At 49.9% G+C, this 23,401-nt stretch overlaps 1 protein-coding gene across 1 annotated transcript in view; it reads left to right on the top strand.

Annotated features, from left to right (window-relative positions):
* KCNJ5 (potassium inwardly rectifying channel subfamily J member 5) overlaps positions 1-18,955 on the top strand; it is a 29,280-nt gene extending 10,325 nt beyond the window's left edge. Inside the window, exons 2-3 of the mRNA XM_004379331.2 lie at positions 11,035-11,982; positions 15,788-18,955. Coding sequence (XP_004379388.1) covers positions 11,046-11,982; positions 15,788-16,110 — 1,260 coding nt within the window. The 5' untranslated portion in view covers positions 11,035-11,045 and the 3' untranslated portion in view covers positions 16,111-18,955. The remainder of the gene's footprint in view (positions 1-11,034; positions 11,983-15,787) is intronic.
* Positions 18,956-23,401: the final 4,446 nt, after the last annotated feature.

Raw genomic sequence — 23,401 nt, 5'->3', positions numbered from 1 at the left:
ATATTATAGGATCCTTGTGAGTCAATCCAAGAGTTCTGAAAGAAATTACTGTTGTATTTCACTTCTGGAGGAATTCTGCTCTTAACCTTTACAATTCAGGATGGGGCCAAGTACATCACACTAGTACTTGGGAGGATAGAATTTTTGTGATAAAACAACAGAGAGTTCATTCACACTGTGATTCCATTGATTATTTCTATTTCTTATACAGGAAGGCCCAGGGTAGGGACCTGTGGATCGTGTGTAGTTCAGGGCACGGGTACATGGGCCAGGAGAGTCCGGGTTATAACTCATAACTCAAGACTGCAGTCGGCTTGTGCTCTGGGCTCTGATAGGTGTCAGGTGGGACGAGGGAGGAGCCTGAGCGCTGGAGTCAGGCGAGTCTCAGTCCAGAGCCTGGTTCTCCTGCTTCCTAGCCATGTGACCTCTGAATCTCAGTCTCTCCATCTGTATAATAGACACGTCGTTCTTACTCCACAGTGTTGAGGTTAAATGAGCTAACGTGTGAAGGACCTAGTACCACACAGAAATCGTTCATTTCCAGGGCTATTCTGGAAAGAAAAACAAAAAGACAGTACAATATAATACAGGATATAAGTTGAACACATGCTTAAAACAAAAGCAAAAAGAGTACAAAGGCACAGGGAAAAGTAGATGCTCCCCAAAGAGCTTGCCTTGGTCACCGTAGCTGAGTTACTCCAGGGCCCCTCAGTCCTGCACCCACATCCCCACCTCAGTCCTACACCCACATCCCCGCCTCAGTCCTGCGCCCACATCCCCTTCTCAGTCCTGCGCCCACATCGCCGCCTCAGTCCTGTGCCCACATCCCCGCCTCAGTCCTGCGCCCACATCCCCAGCCTTGGCTTTGTCCCAAACAGTAACTCACCTGTGCAGACAGACCAGATTCCAGAGTTCCCCCTTAGGGGCTGAGGCAGCCCCAGGCTGGAGGGGCCGAGGCAGCCCTGGGCTGGGGGTTGGGGGGAGTGGAGGCAGCCCCGGGGCAGTGGGGGGGCCGAGGCAGCCCCAGGCTGGGGCAGGGTGGGCAGGGGCAGCCCCGGGATGGGGGCACGGAGGCAGCCTGGGCTGGGGGGCCTGATGCAGCCCAGGCTGGAGGCCCCGGCTGCCCTGAGCAGGGGGCCTATGAGTTGGTGACGGCTCCCCAGGAAGGGCAGTCTGAGTTGGCTAATGGAGCGGAGCAGGGGGCCTGTGAGTTGGTGACAGCGCCCCAGGAAGGGCAGTCTGAGTTGGCTAATGGAGCAGAGCCACCACCTGCACCTGAGGATTGACCCATCTCCCAGCAGCTCAGCAATCAGAGAACGTGTGTGTGTGCGTGTGTGTGTGTATGTGTGTATACAGGGCAGCCCTGTCATGATGCAGGTCCCACCTAACACAGCCGGTTCCAGATCGTCTCTGTCCCTTGTTCCTTGTTCCACTGAAAACCCCTGGCCGTGCTTCTGGAGCACGGCCCCACTCCATGGCCACAGGGGGCTTTGGCATTCCAGAGGGGGGTGCCAACGTTCACCCTGGCTGCGGTACACCTCTGCAGAATCCCCTTTCTTGGGCTTTCTGTGTGGAGCAGAGCCTAGCGGAGTGTGTGTCCCCGAGCCCTCCTGAGTTCGGGCAACAGGGAGCCCTCCTGAGCTTAGATGAGCACCTGCAGTTGGTGTCGCCCGCCTTGCAGAGCTTGCCAGCCCCTTGCTTCCATGATTCCCTTGTCCTAACCACTGTAGTTGGATTACCAGGACTCTGTTCTCTGCAGACTGTTTTGCAGCGAGCAGAAGGCAGCTGGGCAGAAGGAGGCTCTTTAATGAACAGGCGGATGTCGCAGCAGTCATTCGCTTGACCTAGGGTCCCGGGCAGAGCTAGGCCCTGGGCCAAGGCAGGACCAAGGGAAGCAGGCTGCCTCTCTCTGCTCTGTGTGTGTCCCAGATGGACCCTCGTCTCCCCCCGGCTGCCCGGCCTCCTCGGTGCTGAGGACTGACAGGCTGTGCTCCTGGCAGACCCAGGAGTGCAAGCCGGAAGGCTCTGAGGAGAACTGATCGGTGCCAGCACAACCCTGAACACCACAATCGGCATAAATCAAAGTGCGTCGGCATCGCCTGAGAGAAAAGCCTCTCTCTGGCTCAGCGGCCTGGAGGAATAAACGGGCAGCTGGCCGACTGAGTCTGACTCTCAGAAGTACTGTCTCTGGTCAGCTCAGTGTTTCAAAAAGTGTCGAATTAGTTGTCAACACTGAAAAAATAAGACATTTCAGATTTTAAAAGTCTTACAGATTTTCTAGAAAAAGGGAAGGGAAGATCTTGCAGTGCATGTCCACAATCTTGCACAGCAGCATTAAAACTGCCCCACAGCCCCTTCCTGTATCCCCCAAACCGAGGGCATGTTTTGATTGCATCTGACAGGTGCCTGTATAATTGCTTTACCTTGAAGAAAGAGAATGAAATATTTTTTAATCTTTTTCTCCCTCAAAATTTGAAGATGAAGAAGGTCTGAGAAGATCTCTTATTCCATGATTAATGAACATATGTAGTGCGTCTGTGTTGAAAGATCCCAGTCTGGCAGGTTCGCTCAGTGACGCTCACATCCGTCATCGTGGGTGGCAGAGTGTGCCACCCTCACAGCTCCCGTGATCTCCCGGGTCCTGGTTACAAACACACCCCACTCAACTGAAAAATTCACACGCGATGAGGGATTCACCCCTCCCCTGGCGAGGCAGGCCTACCTAAGATGAAGGAAAATCCAGTCCTAAGTTGTTAAAATTGATGGCTGCTAGCTATAGGGTCGCTGTGAGTCGGAATCGACTCAACAGCAATGGCTTTTCCTGGTGGTATAGTGGTTAAGTGCTACGGCTGCTAACCAAAAGGTCAGAAGTTCAAATCCACCAAGTGCTCCTTGGAAACTCTATGGGGCAGTTCTACTCCGTCCTGTAGAGTGGCCATGAGTTGGAATCGACTCGATGGCAATGGGTTTGGGTTTTGGCTTTGGTTCCATTGTAGGGGACCAACTGTCCAATGGAGACAGTTCTGACAGTGAAGGGGGCACTCCTGATGATTATGCCAGAACAACAGGTATCAGTGGGGACATGTGGACACCCTGTCTCCTTGAGTAATCAGGGACCTTTGGGGGCAAATATTGGAGTCCCTGGGTGGTGCAAATGGTTAAGCGCTCAGATACTAAACAAAAGGTTGGTGGTGTGAACCCACCCAGAGGTACCTCGGAGGACAGGCCTGGCAATCTGCTTCCGAAAGGTCACAGCCTGGAAAACCCTCTGGAGCAGTTCTACTCGGCACACATGGGGTCGCCATGAGTCAGAATCAACGTGACAGCTGCTGGTTTACTGGTTAGGGAGCAGATGCTGCTGTAGCTAGACAAGTCAAGAAGCCGTGTCAGTGGAGAAAGGGATGCTCTGGAGGAAAGCAGGAGGTGCCTGGGAATACGGCCACGGTGGGAAGAGAGGGAGGATGTCCGCTCGCCGGGCAGTCTGGGCACAGCTGGCGGCACAGCAGGAGGCAGTCAGGGGGTGTCCTGGCCTGAATCAGGCTTGTGTTGATCTGGCTGTATCCTGAGCTCTGGGTATCTCCGAGCTGAATGCCCACTGAGGCCCAGAGCCACTGATAACCTGGTCAGACCCCCAGGTGCTGAGGGGGCGCAGCCTCAGAGGCAGTTGTGACGTGTGTGTAAAGGTTTTGGAGTCAGACAAACCTGGTTCTGCCACTTAGTGACTGTGTGGCCTCAAGCAGGCCACCAAAGCCCTCTGCTGCTGTGAGCTGTAAAATGAGGCCACTGGGCCGGACTTGGGCGAGCTGTTTGGGTAGTACGTGAGACAATGCACAAGAAGCACTCAGCGCAGGGATGGCGCGTTGTGGGTGTGCAGTACATGAGCTGTTTCCTGGGTCAAGAACGCTCTGCTCCTCACCCCACTCACCGGGACCCCTTTGTGGCACCTTCCCCATCATGCTTTGCTTACCCTTCCTCACCCACTCCCCACCAAGCAGGGTAACAGCTGCTCCTGGGCGTCTCTGTCCCTCATGGCACCTGTGCGTTTGCCTCTGTTGTCCACGGTATCTGAGCTCCTTGAGGGCAGCAAACACACCTGTGGTTCTCAGGCTCCATTGAGTATTAGAATCACCTGGGGTCAGTCTCAGGGTGGGACCTCGGCATGGCATCTGTCCAGCTCTCCAGCTGATGGCAGTGAGCACCAGGGTGGACGGAGGCCCAGCAGCGGGAGCTTGTTAGGAGAAATGCAGACTCTCAGGATCCCCAGACCCACTGAATCTGCATTTTAACCAGACCCCATGAGTGAAAGCATATTAAAGCTGTTCTGCCGGGGTAGCAGAATGCTAACGCAGGTAGGTGCTCGATGAAGTCTGACTGGGTTACTGACCAAAGGAATCATGGGATCACCATTTCCAATGGACTTTCACCCCTGCCATCTCAGGTCCTACCAGGAGTAACGTGGGTCCAACAAGTAAAACCCTAAAACATCCAGGAATTAATGATTAGACTCCCACCTAAGTGATAAATACCTATAAAATGGTGGGGGTTTTAAATAAAAAGGCTAACAAGCTTTTTAAGGATTTATTACTACTGTACTCAGTGCTGTTAAACCTTGGCACTAAAAGAGTTTTTTGTTTAAGGTTGGTAATATTTTAAAAGCTGGGAAAGCAGACTGGCTGTGGGAGGAGGGGTCTGGACAGGCTCAGGAGGTGGCTGGGCGCTTCCCCACCTAGGTCCCGCCGACCGCCTCACGGCACCTTTCAGAAATGGGGTTCTGGTCGAGTTCCGCTCCTTGCGGGGGGGCGGGGCTCCCCTTGGCCCTCCTTTCCAGCTGCCATCCAGGTAGCTGTTTTTGAATCCGGAGGGAGGAAGGGCAGCCTGGCCAGGAGGTGAGGTGTCTGCTGTTTCCTCGGCGGGCAGGAGGTGGGAGCTGCCCTTCCCCGGCCCCGTGGGCTTGTCCTGAGACAACTGCCCAGAGACGGACAGTCACGGAAAACCCTCGGGACGTCAGGTTCCGCACGGCCGGGAAGGGGACAGTGGATTGGGCTCCTGGCGGAGCTGCCCGGGCCGCTGACCCCACGCTGGAGGCGCCGCGCCCAGGCGCTCCCCGCTGCCCTCGGGGGCTCGCCGGTGTCCGCTGCGCTCAGGGGCTCTGCTGTCCCTGTCGCCCCATCTCCCCTCCCTCCCTGGCTCCTGCCTCGGAAGACAGGGGATGACCCGCACTGGGGACCCAGGAAACAAGGAGCGAGCCTCTGCACGGTGCAGGGGAAACGCCCCGGATCTGGGCCCCAGAGCGGTCCCTGCCTCGGTGTGGTCGAGCGAGAGGGAAAGTTCTTCAGGCGCTGCTGCTTGCGGAAAGGGAGCGAGGGTTTTCCCACCAGGCTCCCACAGAGACTGGGTGCGTTCAAGACCTCCTCTCCCAGACACAGTTCTGCACATAGTCCAACTGTTGTGGAATCTGGAGAGCTGTTTTTGGATTTTAACTCCACCCCGCACTAGCTGTGTGACTTTTAACTTCTTTCCTCATCTCTTCATTTGTAAAATGAAGCAACGCTACTCCACTCCCCAGGAGTGAATGTCTGACGCCCTCAGAGCGTGTGTCCTCGTACTGACACCGAGTAGGCACCCAGGGCTGCTGGTTCTCCTTCCTTACCCTTGAATGCTTTGAAGCCTTCCTGTCTCTCTGCCTCTGTCCCAACCTGACCCCCAGGGAGTAAATAATAATAGCTCAGCTGCTAACCAAAACGTCAGCAGTTCGAATCCACCAGCCCCTCCTTGGAAACCCTACGGGACAGTTCTACTCTGTCCTGTAGGGTCCCTACCAGTCGCCATTGACTCCACGCAACGAGAGAGAGACCATTTAAGAGAGCTTCTAGGAGTCCCTGGGTGATGCAAACAGTTAAGTGCTCGGCTGCTAACCCAAAAAGTTGGAGACTGGAGTCCACCCAGCAGCTCCTCCGAAGACAGTCCTGGCGATCTGCTTGCTAAAGGCCAGCGCCATTGAAAACCCTACGGAGCAGTTCTGCTCTACCAGGTGGGGTCTCTGAGTTGGAATCAACTCCAAGGGAAGTGTTTTGGTTTGGTATGCAGTAGCAAGAGTCCTTGGGTAATGCACATAGTTAACATACTCAGCTGCTAACCAAAAGGTTGGTGGTTCAGGCCCACCCAGGGGCACCTCAGAAGAAAGACCTGGTGATCTACTTCCAAAAAATCAGCCATTGAAAACCCTATGGAGCACAGGTCTACTCTGACACACACGGGATCACCATGAGTCAGAAGTGACCGGATGGCAGCTGGTTTTCGGAGCACTTGTACAAGCTGGGCACTGTATGTGCACCTTTGGTTTACTCCTCACAGCGACCCATTTTGGTTGCGTCTGTTATCATCCTCATTTTGCAGATAAAGTAACTGGGGCTTAGAGAAGTAACTTCCCCCAAAAGTCCCTCAGCTCAAGGCAGAATAGGATACAAGTTAGCTTTCCTAGCTCTTCATTATCTAGCTTCCCCTTCTGTACCGTATTAGTTTTCTATTCTTCCTTTGATTTTGCCTCTTTTGATTCTTTCTCTTATGTTTTTATATCAGAGATTAAAACACTTTGCTGGATGTTACACTGTGTCTGGGCACAGCTCCGCATTCACAGACACAGGAGAGGGTTAAAGATGAAGAGCAGTAACAGGCGTGATGAGGTTACAGGATTTGATCAAGTCAGAGCCTTACTCTGTGTCCTACAGAGAGCAGCTTTGATACTTGGCTTGCCTCAGCCAGGCCAAAGCCTTTCTCCCTGCCTTTCTCTCTGTAGGCAATTCTGCACAGACCCCCAGGTTCAGAGAAGCAACGCTAGAATATGAACTACAGGAGTGCTGGGACTGCATTTGTCTTATTCACTGCTTTATCTCCAGCTTCTAGCCCAAACCAAACCAGACGCTGTTGAGTCGATTTCTACTCATGAGGACCCCATGTGTGTCAGAGTAAAACTGCTCCATAGGGTTTTCGTGGCTGTGACCTTTCAGAAGCAGGCACCTCTCTGTGGGTTCGAACTGCTGACCTTTCCATTAGTAGCCAAGCACTTAACCATTTGCACCTGCCCAGAGCTGTACAGGTAGTCCCCGACTTACAACAGGGTTCTATTCTGATGACCTTATCGTAAGTCGGTTCTGACATAAGTTGATTACCTAATTTTATTTGTAGTTTTCATTATTATTGCCCTTTAGTATCTTTATAAATCTAATCTTTGTCTTTGGGAGTTGGCACAAGAATGATAATGTCAGCAAATTATGCGCTGCGACATTGTATGTAGTAAATATTGCTAATCATAAGATGTACAAAAAAAAATACGGTCATAAGTATGGTTCATTGTAACTCGACTAGTCTTGAGTTGGACACTGCCTGTACTGTAGTAGCTCTTCAGTTAATGCTTGCTGAGTGGATGGTGGATGCGTACATTCATAGTGCATCCTGAAAATCTGATTAAAGAAGCTCATCTTCACTGTCCCTGAAAATCCTTTTGATGTGACAGGCACACAGCACTGGAGGCCAGGATCTCTAGGGTGGGCATTTCCTTTTCCCTTAGAAGAAAGCTGGGTAATCGAAGTTCCATTGCAGTCAGCTCAGAGCCTGCCCTGAAAATCACCCACTGGGGTCTTGGGATACTTGACTTAGATGCTGCCTGCCTCTCTTTCTTCATCTTTAACATTTAACATATTTAATGAGGACAGTGGTACTTCAGTGGTAGAATTCTTGCCTTCCTGCAGGAGACCCATGTTTGATTCCTGGCCAGTGCACCTCACGCATAGCCACCACGTTGCTATGATGCTGAACAGGTTTCAGTGGAGCATCCAGACTAAGATGAACTAGGAAGAAAGGCCTGGTGATCCACTTTCGAAAAATCAGCCAGTGAAAATCCTGCGGATCACAACGGCCTGATCTGCAATGATCATGGGGGTGGTGCAGGAGTGGGCAGCATTTCGTTCCGTTGTACAAGGGGTCACCATGAGTTGGCCAACTCCATGACAGCTAACAACAACATCACCAGCATCTTCAACATCTTTGCGTTAAATTTCAGTTCACAGAGAGTTTATAAATGTATGTTACATTACACTTATATTCACGTAACCAGAAAACAAACCTATTGCCGTCCAGTCAATTCCGACTCAGCGACACTATAGGACAGAGTAGAACTGCTCCATAGGGTTTCCAAGGAGTGCCTGGTGGATTCAAACTGCCGACCTTTTGGTTAGCAGTCAAGCTCTTAACCTTACACCACTAGGGTTTCCTACATTCTTTCCATGGATCTACATAATAGCCCCCAGGGTCACAGGGGTGAAGAGTACGATCCCAGATTTGTAGCAGGATAAACTGAGGCAGAGAGAGATCAGGCTGTTTTTCTCTGAGCTACAGAGCAAGTTTGGGGGAGGCTGAGTTAGAATCCAGAGCTCGCCCTGGGTCAAGCGAGGAATAACTTTTGCAGAGGGTTCCAGCATGCTTGGGGAATGCATCCAGATGGCCAGTCAGAAGCAGCCAGCCTTTTCCTGTCTGCCTAATGCAAAAAGGTCTCAGATCTGGGCTGAGGTGTCCTAGAAAACCTTTTGCTGTTTCTAGTACAGCACAAAGCCTTCTCCTCCATGAACGTATGAGAATGTGTTTAAAAATAAAAAAGGAAACGGCGCAGAAAATCAGCAGAAAGTTGTTTTCCCAAAACAGCTGAGGGCAAGAGACTGTGCTCTCCCAGGTGGCCTCGCCAAAATGATTCCTTCTTGTCGGCAGCGAGCCTGCCTGGCCCAGCATCAGTGGTTCAGGTTGGGCAGCGCTCTTACTGGTGCCCTGGCTCAGGATTCCAAAGCTGGAGTCCAAGGAGCACACAGGGCTTCAAGCTCAGTGACGTTTCTTGCTGTCTCTGGGCATCTCTGATCAAGTGTTCAGTTAACGTCTCCTATCTTGGGCCAGAGCAAAGTCATGGCTGGGTTTTTGCAGACAAGCCAGAAGCAGCTGCCTCCTTGTTTCATTTCTCTTCGTAACCGCCTTGAGAGGGAGCGAGGAGCAGGTGGGCCTGTGCAGAATGAGGAATGGCCGACAGACGCCTGAGACAAACAGCCCTACCTGTGACCCTCCCGTATGACATTTTAGAGGTTACCTGGAAATTGTTGCAGCCACCCAGGCAGCAAAGGGAGAAGTCTGCCAGAATCACCCGACTTGCCACAATGGGTGAAATCATCCTTGTTAGCAAATGAGGCGGTCAGTTCAGTGGTTATGGAACATTTATCCAGGTTGTTCTATCAAAGACACAGGGTCCTGGGAAGACATCCAGAAAAGCTGGCTTATATTGTAACAATGAAGAAAGGCTGAATGACAGTATCCCCTAGGATGACCCCTGCCAGGGTCAGATGCTTATAGAACTTTCTGGAGAGAGCATGAGCCATAGAGTATTAATGCGTACAAGCAGTATGGTGGTCTCTGTGGTTACACCCTGGGGCTCAAGCTAGAGAAATCTAGAACTGAAACCTAGCTCAGCACTTATTGCCTGAGCTTCATTTTCCTCATCTGTAAAATAGGTATAATAGCCATACTTATCTAATAGCTTTGTTGTGAGGATTAAAAGAGCTAATGTATAGGAATTTCTTAGCACGGCACCAGGATCACGAATGCTCAGAAATGTAAGTGACTGCTATTAGTTGCAGAGATTCTCATGAGTCTTAAGCATTTTAAATGGGTGTAAGCAGATCATCAGAAAAACAGTAAACTATTACAGGTTTCTGGGCATCTCTTTAAAGGGTGGCATGCACTCCAAAAACAGGTGACTGTCCATTTGAAAACCTTGGGGCCTTAACATCCTGCCCATCTCAATTTCTCAGAGGAGAGGGAATAACTGTATCAAATGTTTTAATGGTGGATCTACATAATGATTTGTCCTATTCTCATTTGCTCAGACGACACAAACTGCCCACTGTCCTGCTCAGACAGCAGGAGACAGATCACATGCTACCTTTTCCTTTATGTCTGCTGCTAAGAGACCTCAGATGAAAAGCACAAAGACAGCAGAGTATAAAGGAAAAAGCACAGGCTCTGGGCCAGACAACAAGAATTCAAATATCACTTCTGCCAATTACTTGTTTGGTGGCCTGGGTGTCACTTAACATCCTTGGGACTCCATTTTCTTATTTATTCATCCATTTATTCAATAAGTGCTTTTTGAATACATAGTACATGTCAGGCTATGCTGTAGGTGTTTGGAACGTATCAGGGAACAAAACACACGCAAATTGTGCCCTCGTGGAGCTTACATTTAAATGTAACGCACACACAAACAACGTGGACTCTACATAGTGAGGATTACAGTATCAAACTCCACTGGGTTGTTGTGGTAATAATGAGATTGTCCATGTGCAATGTATGGAATATAGCATGCTTTTCATAAATTGTTTTAATTTTTATTTTTTAATTTTCCCCCAGTTTTCTTTACATCCTTTAAACACTTAATGTGCAGTTGCCACTTCCAAAACCATTGCCGTCAAGTCAATTCCGGCTCATGGCGACCCTTTAGGACAGAGTAAGACTGCCCCACAGAGTTTCCAAGGAGCAGCTGGTGGTTTCGAACTGCCAGCCTTTTGGTCAGCAGCTGTAGCTCTCAACCACTGCACCACCAGGGCTCCAGTTGGCACTTAGGAATTATTTATTTATTTGTTCAATAAATATCTATTGAGTATCTATTTTATGCCAGAATTTGTAGTAGGCCCCGGGAATGCAAGTGGAGAATATAAGAAAGCATGTTTCTGAGCAACATGTCCTGAGTTGTAGTTACTCAAGATGCTATAGTAGCAATAGCTAACATTTAGTGAACCCTTACTATTTTCCAGGTACTTATCTAAAATGAAACATATATTATCTCATTTAATTCCCTCCTACACCCCTGTGATCATAGTCTGATCTCCTGAGTGATCCATGAGAGGCCCTGAAGAGCACAGAGGTGGGAGGGACCTTACAGCCTTGTGTTCCTGTGAATCAGAATAGTCAATTTCACTGCTGATGTCTTTTTTCACTCAGAGAATCCCGCTATGGCTGGCGATTCTAGGAATACTATGAACCAGGATATGGAGATTGGAGGCAATCCCAGAGATCCTAAGAAGGTTCCCAAACAGGCCCGCGACTATGTCCCCATTGCCACAGACCGCACTCGCCTGCTGGCAGAAGGCAAGAAGCCCCGTCAGCGCTACATGGAGAAGAGTGGCAAGTGCAACGTGCACCATGGCAATGTCCAGGAAACCTACCGGTACCTGAGTGACCTCTTCACCACCCTGGTGGACCTCAAATGGCGCTTCAACCTGCTAGTCTTCACCATGGTCTACACTATCACTTGGCTGTTCTTTGGTTTTATCTGGTGGCTCATTGCTTATATCCGGGGTGATCTGGACCATGTGGGTGACCAAAACTGGATTCCATGTGTTGAGAATCTCAGTGGCTTTGTATCTGCTTTCCTCTTCTCCATCGAGACTGAAACCACCATTGGGTATGGCTTTCGAGTCATCACGGAGAAGTGTCCTGAGGGGATCATCCTCCTCTTGGTCCAGGCCATCCTCGGCTCCATCGTCAATGCCTTCATGGTGGGGTGCATGTTTGTGAAGATCAGTCAGCCAAAGAAGAGAGCAGAGACCCTCATGTTCTCCAACAATGCTGTCATCTCCATGCGGGATGAGAAGCTCTGCCTCATGTTCCGGGTGGGTGACCTCCGCAACTCCCACATCGTGGAGGCCTCCATCCGTGCCAAGCTCATCAAGTCCCGACAGACCAAAGAAGGGGAGTTCATCCCCCTGAACCAAACTGACATCAATGTGGGCTTCGACACCGGGGATGACCGTCTCTTCCTGGTATCACCGCTCATCATCTCCCATGAGATCAATGAGAAGAGCCCTTTCTGGGAGATGTCCCGGGCTCAGCTGGATCAGGAGGAGTTTGAAGTTGTGGTCATTCTAGAAGGGATGGTGGAGGCAACAGGTAAGACACTTTGTCCTCCTGGGCACAGAGTCCCCTTACCACACCAAGGAGCTTAGGCCACTGTGATTGCCCAAGATGGTGCAGGTACCCAACCACTAAAACAGTCCTGAGCTGTAGTTACTCAAGATGCTGTAGTAGCAATAGCTAACATTTATTGAACCCTTAATATTTTCTAGGTACTCTTCTAAATATTAAACATATATTATCTCATTTAATTCCCTCCTACACCCCTATGAGATTGTTAATTTACGGATGAGGAAACAAAGCAATACAAGTTAAATTATTGTCCAAGAGCAAGAGCTAGGACCTGGCAGAGCCAGGATACAAATCAAGGCAGGGAGACTCCAAAGCTGCAACTCCTTTCTAACACGCCATGTGTGTCCAGGAACAGGTGTTCTACCCGACATGTGATCAGGTAATGTTGGGACACACTGGGTTAAACAGAGGGTAACTGGTCTCCCTGTAGGAGAACCCCACAGTGTCATTCCATACTGTGACTCCTTTCATGAGGAGAGGATCTTGTGCAGCATTCCCAAACTCAAGGTGATCCTTATGGAATCCTTTTTAGGAGAGACATCTATACCCCAGACCCGAGGGAGCTGCTCGTGCAGCTGGGCCCCTTCCGGAACAGTCTGCCCCTCAGCTTTCCCGAAGAAGCTTGTCCCAGAGAACACGGGACGGCGCAGGGCTTCTTCCCTGAAGAAACAGTACCTCCACGCTGAGGCCTCAATGTCCAGATACTCCAGGGAAAATGCCCTCTTTGTAGCCAGTCTGGCAACTTCCTGGTCAGCTGCTGGTTCTCAGGTCTCCACCGTTCCTCAGCCCCTTGGCCAGGGCAGATCTCGATGAGGTGGCTCCAGGAAGCCCACGGCCTGAGGGAGCCTGAGGATCTAAGAACCGCAGCCCGCCTCCCACCACCACCTGGAGCCAGACGTCTTAAGGAGAGGAACCCTCCAGCCAACCAGAAGCCCTGCTTCCTATTTCCTTCCTTCTCTTGCCTTCCTTTCTCTTTTTTTCACTGAGGAGACTGAGCACAAGGTTTAGGCCTAGCAACGACAACAACTCACAGAAACTCACTCATGCTCAGAAGGGTGAAGTCCATTTTTCTAATTCTTGCCACAGCACTCTAGGGCAAGCTCTAATCCCCATTTCACAGACGTAGAAACTGAAGCTCAGTAAGTAGTCATGTTCAGGTCTTTCATTTACAAATTGAGAGCTTTCTCGACTGCACCACACTGACCCCAAAGTATTAGGGGCATGTCAGAAAGGTGGCCAAACTGTCCTGGGCTTTTAGGAGGCTGGTGCAGGGGTGGCCTTAGGCAGGGCATCCATTCTGGAGCCACAGACACAGTGGAATAGGGTTGGGTGGGTGTTGAAGGGCTCCAGGGGGTGGTGTCAGAGGTGGCTGGATGGACATCTGGGCAAGCTGCCGACCTAGGCAACATCTGGTGGCAGCTGCAGGAGCCCCAGAGGCCGAGGACTGTTCAGATGCAGGAAGTCGATTCCGGCAGAACTTGGGGCTCCCAGGCCGCTCTGCCCCTGATGCTGGGGTGAGGATCAGAGCATAGGCGGGGCTTCTGGGGAAAGAGCTCCACCCTAAGGCCACAAAGGAGGGGAGCAGGGCAGACACTTGGGGCCACAGAAGAAAGCCACGTCCTGCACCCCGCCCCCTGGCCTCCCTCACTGCCAACAGCCCTGCAGCCGAGACGGGGTTCCGAGCCCACCCCCAGCAGGGAGAGCGGGCACAGACCCTCTCAGCCCCTAAGAGTTGGGGCCACAGCTGACCTGGCCTAATTGGCTGAACTCCTGCCCTCCCTCAACCTGGGTGATGCTTGCTGCTGTCGTGCGGACAGTGGGAGAGGCCCAGGGAGGGAAGAGAAGAAGACCACCTTCACCTGTCCTGATCTCAGGGACCTTAATAGTTTGGTTGTTACCTTTATAACACCAAGCATAGACTTCCCATTCAGACCGGGGTTTGAATAACACAGTTCTGTGCTATCCTCACTGTGGGAGTTTGGGCGAGCGCTCAGCCTATCAGCGATGTGACAATGGTACGTCTCACAGGGCTGTTGGGAGGACTCCATGACTGAACGCAGTAAAGTATGGAGAGCACAGTGCCCGGCTCATAAAGGGGCTCCTTCCCTTCCCTGGTGCTTTGAAAGATGACAGACGAGATCTGTAGCTACAGGCTAGCCCACAGCAGGGGCAGATTGTCCAAGAAGCACGGTAAGCATGGGCTTTTTATTGTCATTGTTGTTCATTACAGATTACTAAGTACGCACAAGTAAGCCCATGCTTACCTTGCTTGTTGGTTAACTTGTCCCTGGCCCACAGCCTCATATCATCTCATAGTGACCCTGTAAGACAGAGTAGAACTGCCCCATAGGTTTCCAAGGCTGTAATCTTTAGGAGGCAGACTGCCACACCTTTCTTCTGCAGAGTGGCTGATAGGGTCAAACCGCTGACCTTTCAGTTAGCAGCCAAGCACTTAACCACTGTGCAACCAGGGTTGCTATAGGGTCGCCATGAGTCAGAATCGACTCAATGGCAATGGGTTTTGGTTTTTGGGCCCACAGCCACATTCCAAGAGGCAGGACAGGAAGACAAGCAGGAAGAGCCCAGGGAGCTTGGCCTGAAGAGCTTCAGTGGAGGTCCTGGGACCCCGCAGATGTCAGTCCTGGGTCTGGGCTGCTAGGTACTCAGCTTGGACCTCTACACCTCAGCTCAAGGTGGTGGTGAGGAGTGCAGGGAGCAATGGGCCACAGAGGAAGAGGATTGAATAAGGAGGCCAGGCCCAGCAGGCTACAGGCCACAGGGGGTGCCCAGGCCCTGGAAAACAAATGGGCGGGAAGCAACCTTTGACCTGGGTCTGATTGGATGAGACCCTGCCCAGAGAAAGCCCAGACTGGGGAGGTAGAGGTTTCTTCTTCAGCTCCCAAAGAGCAAAGCAAGAACCTTTTTTGGCCAGAAGATTAAATATCAGGAAGCTGCTTTCCTGTGACCTGAAGCACAGAGATGTTCTCATTCATAAACAAAGCTGCCTTCCCTCTCTGGAGGGAAAGTAATACCTAAAAATAGCACAGGGATGGCAGAGGCTTAGTGAACAGGGAATGGAAGCATTGGAGCATCCTTAAATCAAGGATCCAAGCTGTGTGCCTCTCCCGCCTCCTCAGTGTGTGTGTGTATGCGAGTGTGGAGGCGTCTGCCCATATGTGTCCACCCAAAACAATTCCCATGTGGTCTAAATGCCTGACAGCTCCTCTGTGTTCACTTACTCTGAATTTATCTTTTTTCAAACCCTTTTTCTGCCTCTATACTTTGCTACACATAGGGTCTATTCACTCTTCTAGACTGAATGCTGTCTCCTGGAACCACATCTCTGGCTTCAACCATTCCGTAATCATTCACTCCAATCTCTGGTAATCTACTCCAGAATCTGACGTGTTGATTTATAATTTTCTGCCTCCACCACACCTTGAGCTCCTCCAGGGCAAGGATGATGTCTTATTCAGCTTTACCTCTCCATTGTGCTTAGCAAAAAGTCAATGTTCAGTAAATGTTTTTGATGAATGATTAGATGCACAGATGAATGGATGGATGGACAAATGGGTGGATGGATGGACGGACGGATGGATGGATGGATGGACGGATGGACAGATGGATGGATGGATGGATGGATGGATGGATGGATGGATGGATGGACAGACGGATGGATGGATGAATGGAAGGAAGAATGGATTATTGCATGGATGGATGGGTGGATGGATATTGCCACATCTAATGCATGTGGCCTTTGTTCCCCCAGGCATGACTTGCCAAGCACGGAGCTCCTACATGGATACCGAGGTGCTCTGGGGCCATCGATTCACACCAGTCCTCACCTTGGAAAAGGGCTTCTATGAGGTGGACTACAACACCTTCCATGACACCTACGAGACCAACACTCCCAGCTGTTGTGCCAAGGAGCTGGCAGAAATGAAGCGGGAAGGCCGGCTCCTCCAGTACCTCCCCAGTCCCCCCTTGCTGGGGGGCTGTGCTGAGACAGGGCCAGATGCGGAGGCTGAGCAGGACAGAGAGGATAAGCCTGAGGGGCTGAGAGGACCCCGGGAGACCAGGGACTCGGTGTGAGGGCTGCAGTCTCCCCACAAGCTCCCTTCACTGACGTCTAAGAGCACAGACTCTGCAGCACCCAGGAGGGTGAATTAGCTGAAGTGTGCTGTCTGGGGGACTCGGGAGCTATCAAGGCACTGTGAGGAGGGACAGTGTATCCGGTCCTCACACCTCCCAGCTCAGTACCTCCCTGAGCAGGTGGCCTCCTTCCTGGGCCTGCCATGGCAGTGCTGCTTTTTCTCCCCAGCCTCTAGCAGCCCTGGCTAAGGGTCATGCCAGTTTCCCACAATGAAAGTTACAGGGTGGCCTCTGTCTTCACACATACCTCTCGGGCATCTGATCTTGGGTCGCTTCCCTTCTTGGGTCTCACAATCTAGGGGCTGCCACCCATGAGGGCTGTCACCACCCTCCCTCATTCGTACCATCCTGAGGCATGCAATGGGCTCACAGGGGAGTGATTCTGCCTGCCTGGGGGCCCAACCTTCCAGGTCTGGGGTGGGCTTGCAACACCCCTCATGGAGGAAGATCTGTCCAAGTCGTGTGGGCAATTCCTTTTATACCTGGGACCAGCCACCACTTATTGAGAGTTTTGGAGTACAGGGCCCCTGATGACCTCTGTCCTTATCTGTGAAATGGGTGCTTTTTATTCTGCTGTGTTTTGTGTCCAATGTAACCTACTGGGTAACTGATCTTTTTAGAGTGACTCAGATCAACTGCACATGGATGGATGTGGCCACACCTAATGCGTAGTTGTCATCAGCAACTTCACGGCCCATTCCCAGTCACGCTGGGCCCTGAACCTGCCACCAAAGGGAGTTCTTTTCTAGTACTTTTTGTTCCAAGAATTTCAAAGTACTCAACCTTCACTATGGTTTTCTTCCAGAATCCCAGAGTGCCTGTGGTGTGATCCAGGGAGAAAGCTGAGTTTCAGAGGGCAAGATGAGCCAGTTAGTGCTGGAACGGGGAGGGCGGAGAGGACAGAAAAGCAGAGAGGAAGGACAGCAACTGAAACTAAAATAAGCATTTGCACAAGTTGTTTCTAAGAACCTCTCACTCCAGGGTACCGCATGCCTTTGTTATCAAGGCGCATAATGGGACATGGAGAAGCAGAGGGCAGTGGTTGTCTCTGAGCTTCCCTTTCAAGCCCAGACTGGACCACATTCTGGGCCCAGTGCTGAGAAGCCCACAGCCTTCTCCTCCTACAGGTAGTGCTCTAACAAGATGGCTAGGCCAGCCCGAGGAGCAGGGAGGGGCCGCCTCCTCCCACCTGGGAAGTGTACTGGTAAGCAGGAATCAGTGGGAGAATTGGGGAGCGGAGAACATCAAGAGAAAAGAGTAGAGAAGAGCTTTTAAAACAACAACTTCAGGAGGTTTTCTTCTTCAGTCTGAAGGCATAGAAGAGTACGGATTGATGGTGCCGATTACCATGTCAGTGAGGCGAGTCTGCTGTGGAGGAGACAGAGGCTTCTGAATAGCCAATCTAGACTTCGAGAGAAATTTTAAATAACCCAGACTTATGCTGGCCTTACAATTCTCACAGCCCTCGACTGGGCTTTCAAAATGGGAGCACTTTCCTGCCCCAGCCATGAAGTGCCTTCTGCAGGGACCAAGAGCAAAGCCACAATGGGGTGCAAGGTTAAGACAGAGGAACCCAAACCAGTTGCCATTGAGTTGATTCTGACTCATGGCGGCCTCATGTGTATCGGAGTAGAACTGGGTTTTCAGTAGCTGATTTTTCAGGAGTAGATCACTAGATCTTTGTTCTGAGGTGTCTCTGGGTGGACTTGAACCCCCAGCCTTTTGCTGAGCACTTAACTGTTTGCACCACCCAGGGACTCCTGGCAGAGGAAAGGGGATTGCTTTCGGCTTTCAGGCCCATTTCCTTTCAAACTGAGATTTTTAGGTCCTAGGGTGGCTGAGAATAGAAGGTGACTTGGGGTGGGGAGCTGCCTGTCTTGGGCACCCACACTTAAGGGAGTGTATCCTTGTGCTTGGGCAAAGAGGCTGGATCCTGAGAGGTGGGGTCAGGGAAGCAGTGGGGCACTGCAAGGGTCTTCCAGCCAGGGGCATTGCATCCTTCTGTGATGAAGAGTTCTTGGTGAGAATGGGGAATGGGACCGGCATCCAACACTCAAGGGAAAGGCACGCAGGCAGGCTAGAAGCACCCCAGTGGGGAAACTACATGCAATCAAGAACCTAAGGCAGGGAGCCCACCACTGAGAATGACTGTCTGGGGGAGATGGGTCGGCAGGGGAGAGAAGCTGCAGTTGGAACTCTAAGATGGGTGCCCACACTCACCGCAGGCAAGCCAGATCAAGGATTTACACAAGTAGGACTATTCCAGACCCCCTTGGAGGGTCTTACTCCCTAAGCCAGAATTGGTCAGTGCCCACCAGTTACGACCCTCATGAGGCAGCCGAGCAAGGATGGGAAAGCCAGAGGCTGCAGCCTGGGTCCTGTGTCACCCCTGCCTCCATTTACAATTCTGAAACATCCTCCAATTGGCCAAGTAACCCACTCTCCAGTTCTCTAACTCAACCTGTGGTCTCCATGAGCCCAGGCCAAATCAGATCTCTCTCAGCCAATGATAGAATCTATAGAGACTAGAGAAGAGAAAGAGATTAATACAGTTCTAAAGTTCCCTGAGAAGCCAGTGCCAGTGGTTGATTAGTCAGATACTAATCCCATTGTCCATATTCCTTGCTTTCTCCCTGGAAACTCAAATGTAAGAAGACTGCCTTTGATATCCAAGGAAATTCTTCTTGGTGACCAATCAATCCAATTAAAGTTTGAGAAAGTCTTGAAATCATCTTCTGGAAGTACTGGTGTAAACATGGACTTATTAAATGTAAAGTCTGGTGAGGGCCAGAGTTTCATTGGGCCACTTTAAAAAAAATCATTCCTACGTACAAACAATTGTAGGTTATAGTCCTCAGTTGCACAGCTCTAAGCCTACCCCATCACCTCTGGGGGACCACAGACAGCTGAGCCAGGCTTCTGGTGGGGCCACTAGTACCTCCCACAGACTTCAGCACCACCAAAGTCCCAAAGCGATATCTCACTTATCAGATCCTGAAAGCTTTGGGAGCTAACTTCCAGCTTAAGCTTCCACGTCCTTCCTTTCAGGAAAATTCCCCTGCAAAAGAGAAGTCCCCAGGAACTCAGACATAGGCAAGTTCCCACTAGTTCTCCCCTTTCCATCAACCTGACATCTGATAGGTGTCGGACACCACCACCCAAAGAATCCTGTTCCCAGGCCGGCGTAGGCATTACCCCTGACTCTCCCACCCAGACCACACCTGCTGGTCTCCTTTGTGGTCAGAGGGCCCCTTCCCATCATTTCCTTCTAGTGGTTGGGATCCTGGATTGAGCAGTTGACCCTGACCAATTAGAAAGAGCCCTTGTCTGTCTGGGGAGAGTCCTCCCTGCTCATGATCTGTAACAATGGGGCATCTTCTTCCACATACTTATTCCGTGTCCTTTCTGCCTTACAGCATGCCTCAACCATGTATCTTGTGTCAGATGACAGCCAGAGTAACTTTGTTTGTATTGGAGTGGCCAAAGAAACAAAAAATCCCCACTACTTTCTGAGTTCCCGTTGCTGTCGAGTCTATTCTGACTCACAGTGGACCCTATAGGACAAGGAGAACTGTCCATAGGGTTCCCAAGGCTGTAATCTTTAAGAAAGCAGACTGCCACATCTGTCTCCTGCAGAGTGGCTGGTGAGTTCGAACCACCGAACTTTGGGTTAGCAGTCAAGTCCCACCAGGGCCCCTGCACCTTCTAAGTATACGTCCTAAAAACATCTCTGCACCATATTGTGTGCTCTGCCTACCAGGCTTTCCCTTAGATCCACCAGCTATATTCTCCCACGGCAAGATGATTGGGAAACGCCTTTTTCTGATTCCTAGGGGGTTAATGAGCTGTGAAAAGAGATTAGATAGGGAAGAATTGCTTTCAGGAACAAGTCACTCATTCTGCTTGGCTAGTTTTTTGCTAACTTCTCAAGCTGCTGTGTTAAATCTCTCTCTCTATGTCAGATCTGTCAATCCTCTTATTAAAAAGAGCACCATTGCACAGCTGAAAATTCATCCAAGACAGTGGATGTGATCTCACAGAGTCCTTCCTCATCTTAAACAGATGGTCACTGGCGTCCCACTCAAATCTACTGTCAGTGTGTGCAAAAATTGCAGCATCAACATCGAGACTGGTATTGAGGTCAGAGGAGGGTGACAACCAATGCAGAGAATCTAAGCAATATGGATTCTCCCACTGGATAATTTATTTCCCCTCAAAATAGTTTCCTTATACCCTTTAAAGTTAAATATCCAGAACCTATATTACCTAGGTAAGCTTGAGTAACCTCAAAAAATACTGACTTTGGGACTTCCAGGCAACATGGTGCTATAGGCAGAAGCACCATGCTGTCCCTCTGTCTTAGTCATCTAGTGCTGCTCTAACAGAAATACCACAAGTGGATGGTTTTAACAAAGAGAAGTTTATTTCCTCACAGTAAAGTAGGCTAAAAGTCCAAATTCAGGGCATCAGCTCCAGGGGAAGGCTTTCTCTCTCTGTCAGCCTTCTTCTCATCAGTGTTCCCCCAGACTAGGAGCTTTTTGTCTGTGCAGGAACCTCAGGTCCAAAGGACGCACTCTGTTCCCGGTTCTTCTTTCTTGGTGGTATGAGGTCCTGAACTCTCTGCTTGCTTCCCTTTCCTTTTATCGCTTGAGAGAGAAAAGGTGGTGCAGGCCACACCCCAGGGGAACTCCCTTTACGTTAGATCAGGGATGTGACCTGGGTGAGGGTGATGTTACAATTCCACCCTAATCCTCTTTAACATAAAATTACAATCACAAAATGGAGGCCAACCACACAATTCTGGGAATCATGGCCCAGCCAAATTGATACACACATTTTTGGGGGGACAAAATTCAAACCATGACACCCTCCACAGCAAAGATCCGAAAAACTAAGCCAAACAAAAATGAAACCCTAAGCATCAAATGAAGAGATAAAGAACTCAGCCAAGCACTGAATGGAGTAAGAAACTAACAGAGAAAAGAGAGCGAGGAGAGATACATGCAGAGTTCCCCTATCAGCTAACGCAGCATGGATCTGCCATTCTGGACTCCTATCAGAGACCAGCGAACAAGGGGTACGAGAAAGCAGCTTCACGGGTCATCCAGCAGCAGACAGAACAACCGGTAACCAGCGATAACCCCTCACCCTTTTTCACCCCCACTCCACCTCCTCTGCTTCCTGTGGCCACAGTCTCTTGGCTGGGAAGCATCAGCTTCACCCTGGTGTCGCTTGGATTCCCCCCACCCACACTGGCCAGCTCCCTGAGTGCCATTTGTTGGCTGCTGGTGTTGCTTTTTTCTGCTCTTTAGATTTCTTCTTTACCTCTCACCACCTCCCATTCCTTTCTCTCAAATACGTGGCTCTGTGCGCCATCTTTACTTCTTCCTGAAAGGCTGTGAAATGCCACTCGAATGTGAGACTGCTTCCTGGCCCATGCTGCCACACTGGTCGGATCCCGGGGCTTTTTTGTTTGTTTGTTTTGAATTGTTTGTTTGTTTTCTTTTTCTTTTCTCAAACTGAGAGCCTGTTCTAGCTAGGCAGTATTGCGTGGCTTGGGACCTACCCCCTCAGTCTGGCAGACGCACAGAGGGATGCCTGAGAGCAGTTCTTTTTTCTTGCTTTTTGGGGGGGTTCTTTTTTTCCTGTTATTTGGGGGGGTTCTTGTTCTTTTTTAAAAATTTGTTTTGTTTTCTTTTCTCTCTTTTTCCCTTTTTGTCTTTCTTCATTTTTCGTCTCTCTATACTTTCCTTCTCTTCCTGTCCCCTGAATACCTGGTGCTGAGTGACACCTCTACACCTTCTAGCCAGGCTGTACTTCGCGGCCTGGGAGCAACTTCCCCAGACCTCATAGCTGCATCAGTGGGATCCTTGGGAGCTTCTCTTTTCCTTTTTCTTTCTAATTTTTATTTATTCTTTTTTCTTTTCTTTTCTTTTTAGTCTTCTTCTTCTCCTCCTTTTTGTTTTTCTCCATTTCATAGTCTCTCACCTCTCCACTCCAATGGCAAGCTCCCCAGGCACTCTTTTATTGTTTGTATGTTTTTGGCTCCTGTTCCTCTCTCCCCTTTCCCATACCCATCTTAGCTCCACACGTTACAATCTCCCCCCTCAATCCTGCCTACCTGCACCATGCGCTTAACATCACACCACCAAGCAGCACAGGCACAGCCTACTGGAACCTGCCTTGCACTGATTACCGGCCCATGCTGGTGGCCATAGTAAGTGCCAGAAACAACCCATCCCAGCAACTCCTCTTCAGCTAGACCTGCCCTGCTGTACTATATCTGAGTGACTGACCCTGCCAATTGGAGGAGGAGGTGAAAAGTATCATGCCCACAGATGAGCAAACAGCAAAGAACACACAGCCCACCTGCTCAGACATAGCCAAATAAAACACAAAAAAGGATGAAACAAACAAATCTACAATCAATAAACAAGAAAAATAACTATCGAATGCCCTGAAGACAGCAGACACTATCAAAACACAAAAACAGGACAGGATGGTTTCAGTAGGCATCCAAAATAAAACACCAGATGATTTCCAGTAGAAGAAAGGGCACTAGAACTACCTGATAGGGAATTCAAATCTCTAATATTCAGAGCTATCCAAGAGTTGAAGCAAAAAGAAGACAAAAATGAGGAAAAAATAGATAAAATTCATGGAAAAGGCAGACAAATTCATGGAAAATACAGACCAAAAAATGGAAGAATTCAGGAGAATAATACAGGAACAAAATGCAAAAATAAATCCACAACTAGAAATTATACAAAACCACAATTAGAAATCTAAAAGATAAACAACAAGATTTCAGAAATGGACAGTGTCATAGAAGGGCTGAGGAATAGGTTTGAAACTGTGGAAGACAGGATCAGCGAAATTGAAGACAAACACTTGGATACAACTCTGAGGAAAAATCAGAAAAAAGAATGAAGAAAAATGAAGAGACCCTGAGAATTATGTGGGATACAACCAAAAGCAAAAATTTGTGAGTGATCGGAGTTCAAGAACGGGGAAAAAGTGGAAAACATAGAGAGGATCATTGAAGAATTGATGACAGAAAACTTCCACAATATCACAAAAGCTGAAAAGCTGGCCATCCAAGAAGCTCAGAGAACCCCATATAAGATAGACCCCAAAAGAAAATCACCAAGGCATATCATAATCACACTCTCCAAAACCAAAGACAAAGAATCCTGAGAGCAGCTTGAGAAAAACAAAAAGTCACATACAG

This window comes from Trichechus manatus, unplaced genomic scaffold (assembly GCF_000243295.1).
Source record: "Trichechus manatus latirostris isolate Lorelei unplaced genomic scaffold, TriManLat1.0 scaffold00064, whole genome shotgun sequence".
Classification (NCBI taxonomy): domain Eukaryota; kingdom Metazoa; phylum Chordata; class Mammalia; order Sirenia; family Trichechidae; genus Trichechus; species Trichechus manatus.
Note: the sequence above shows the minus strand (reverse complement) of the source record. Positions and strands in the feature narration are given on the sequence as shown.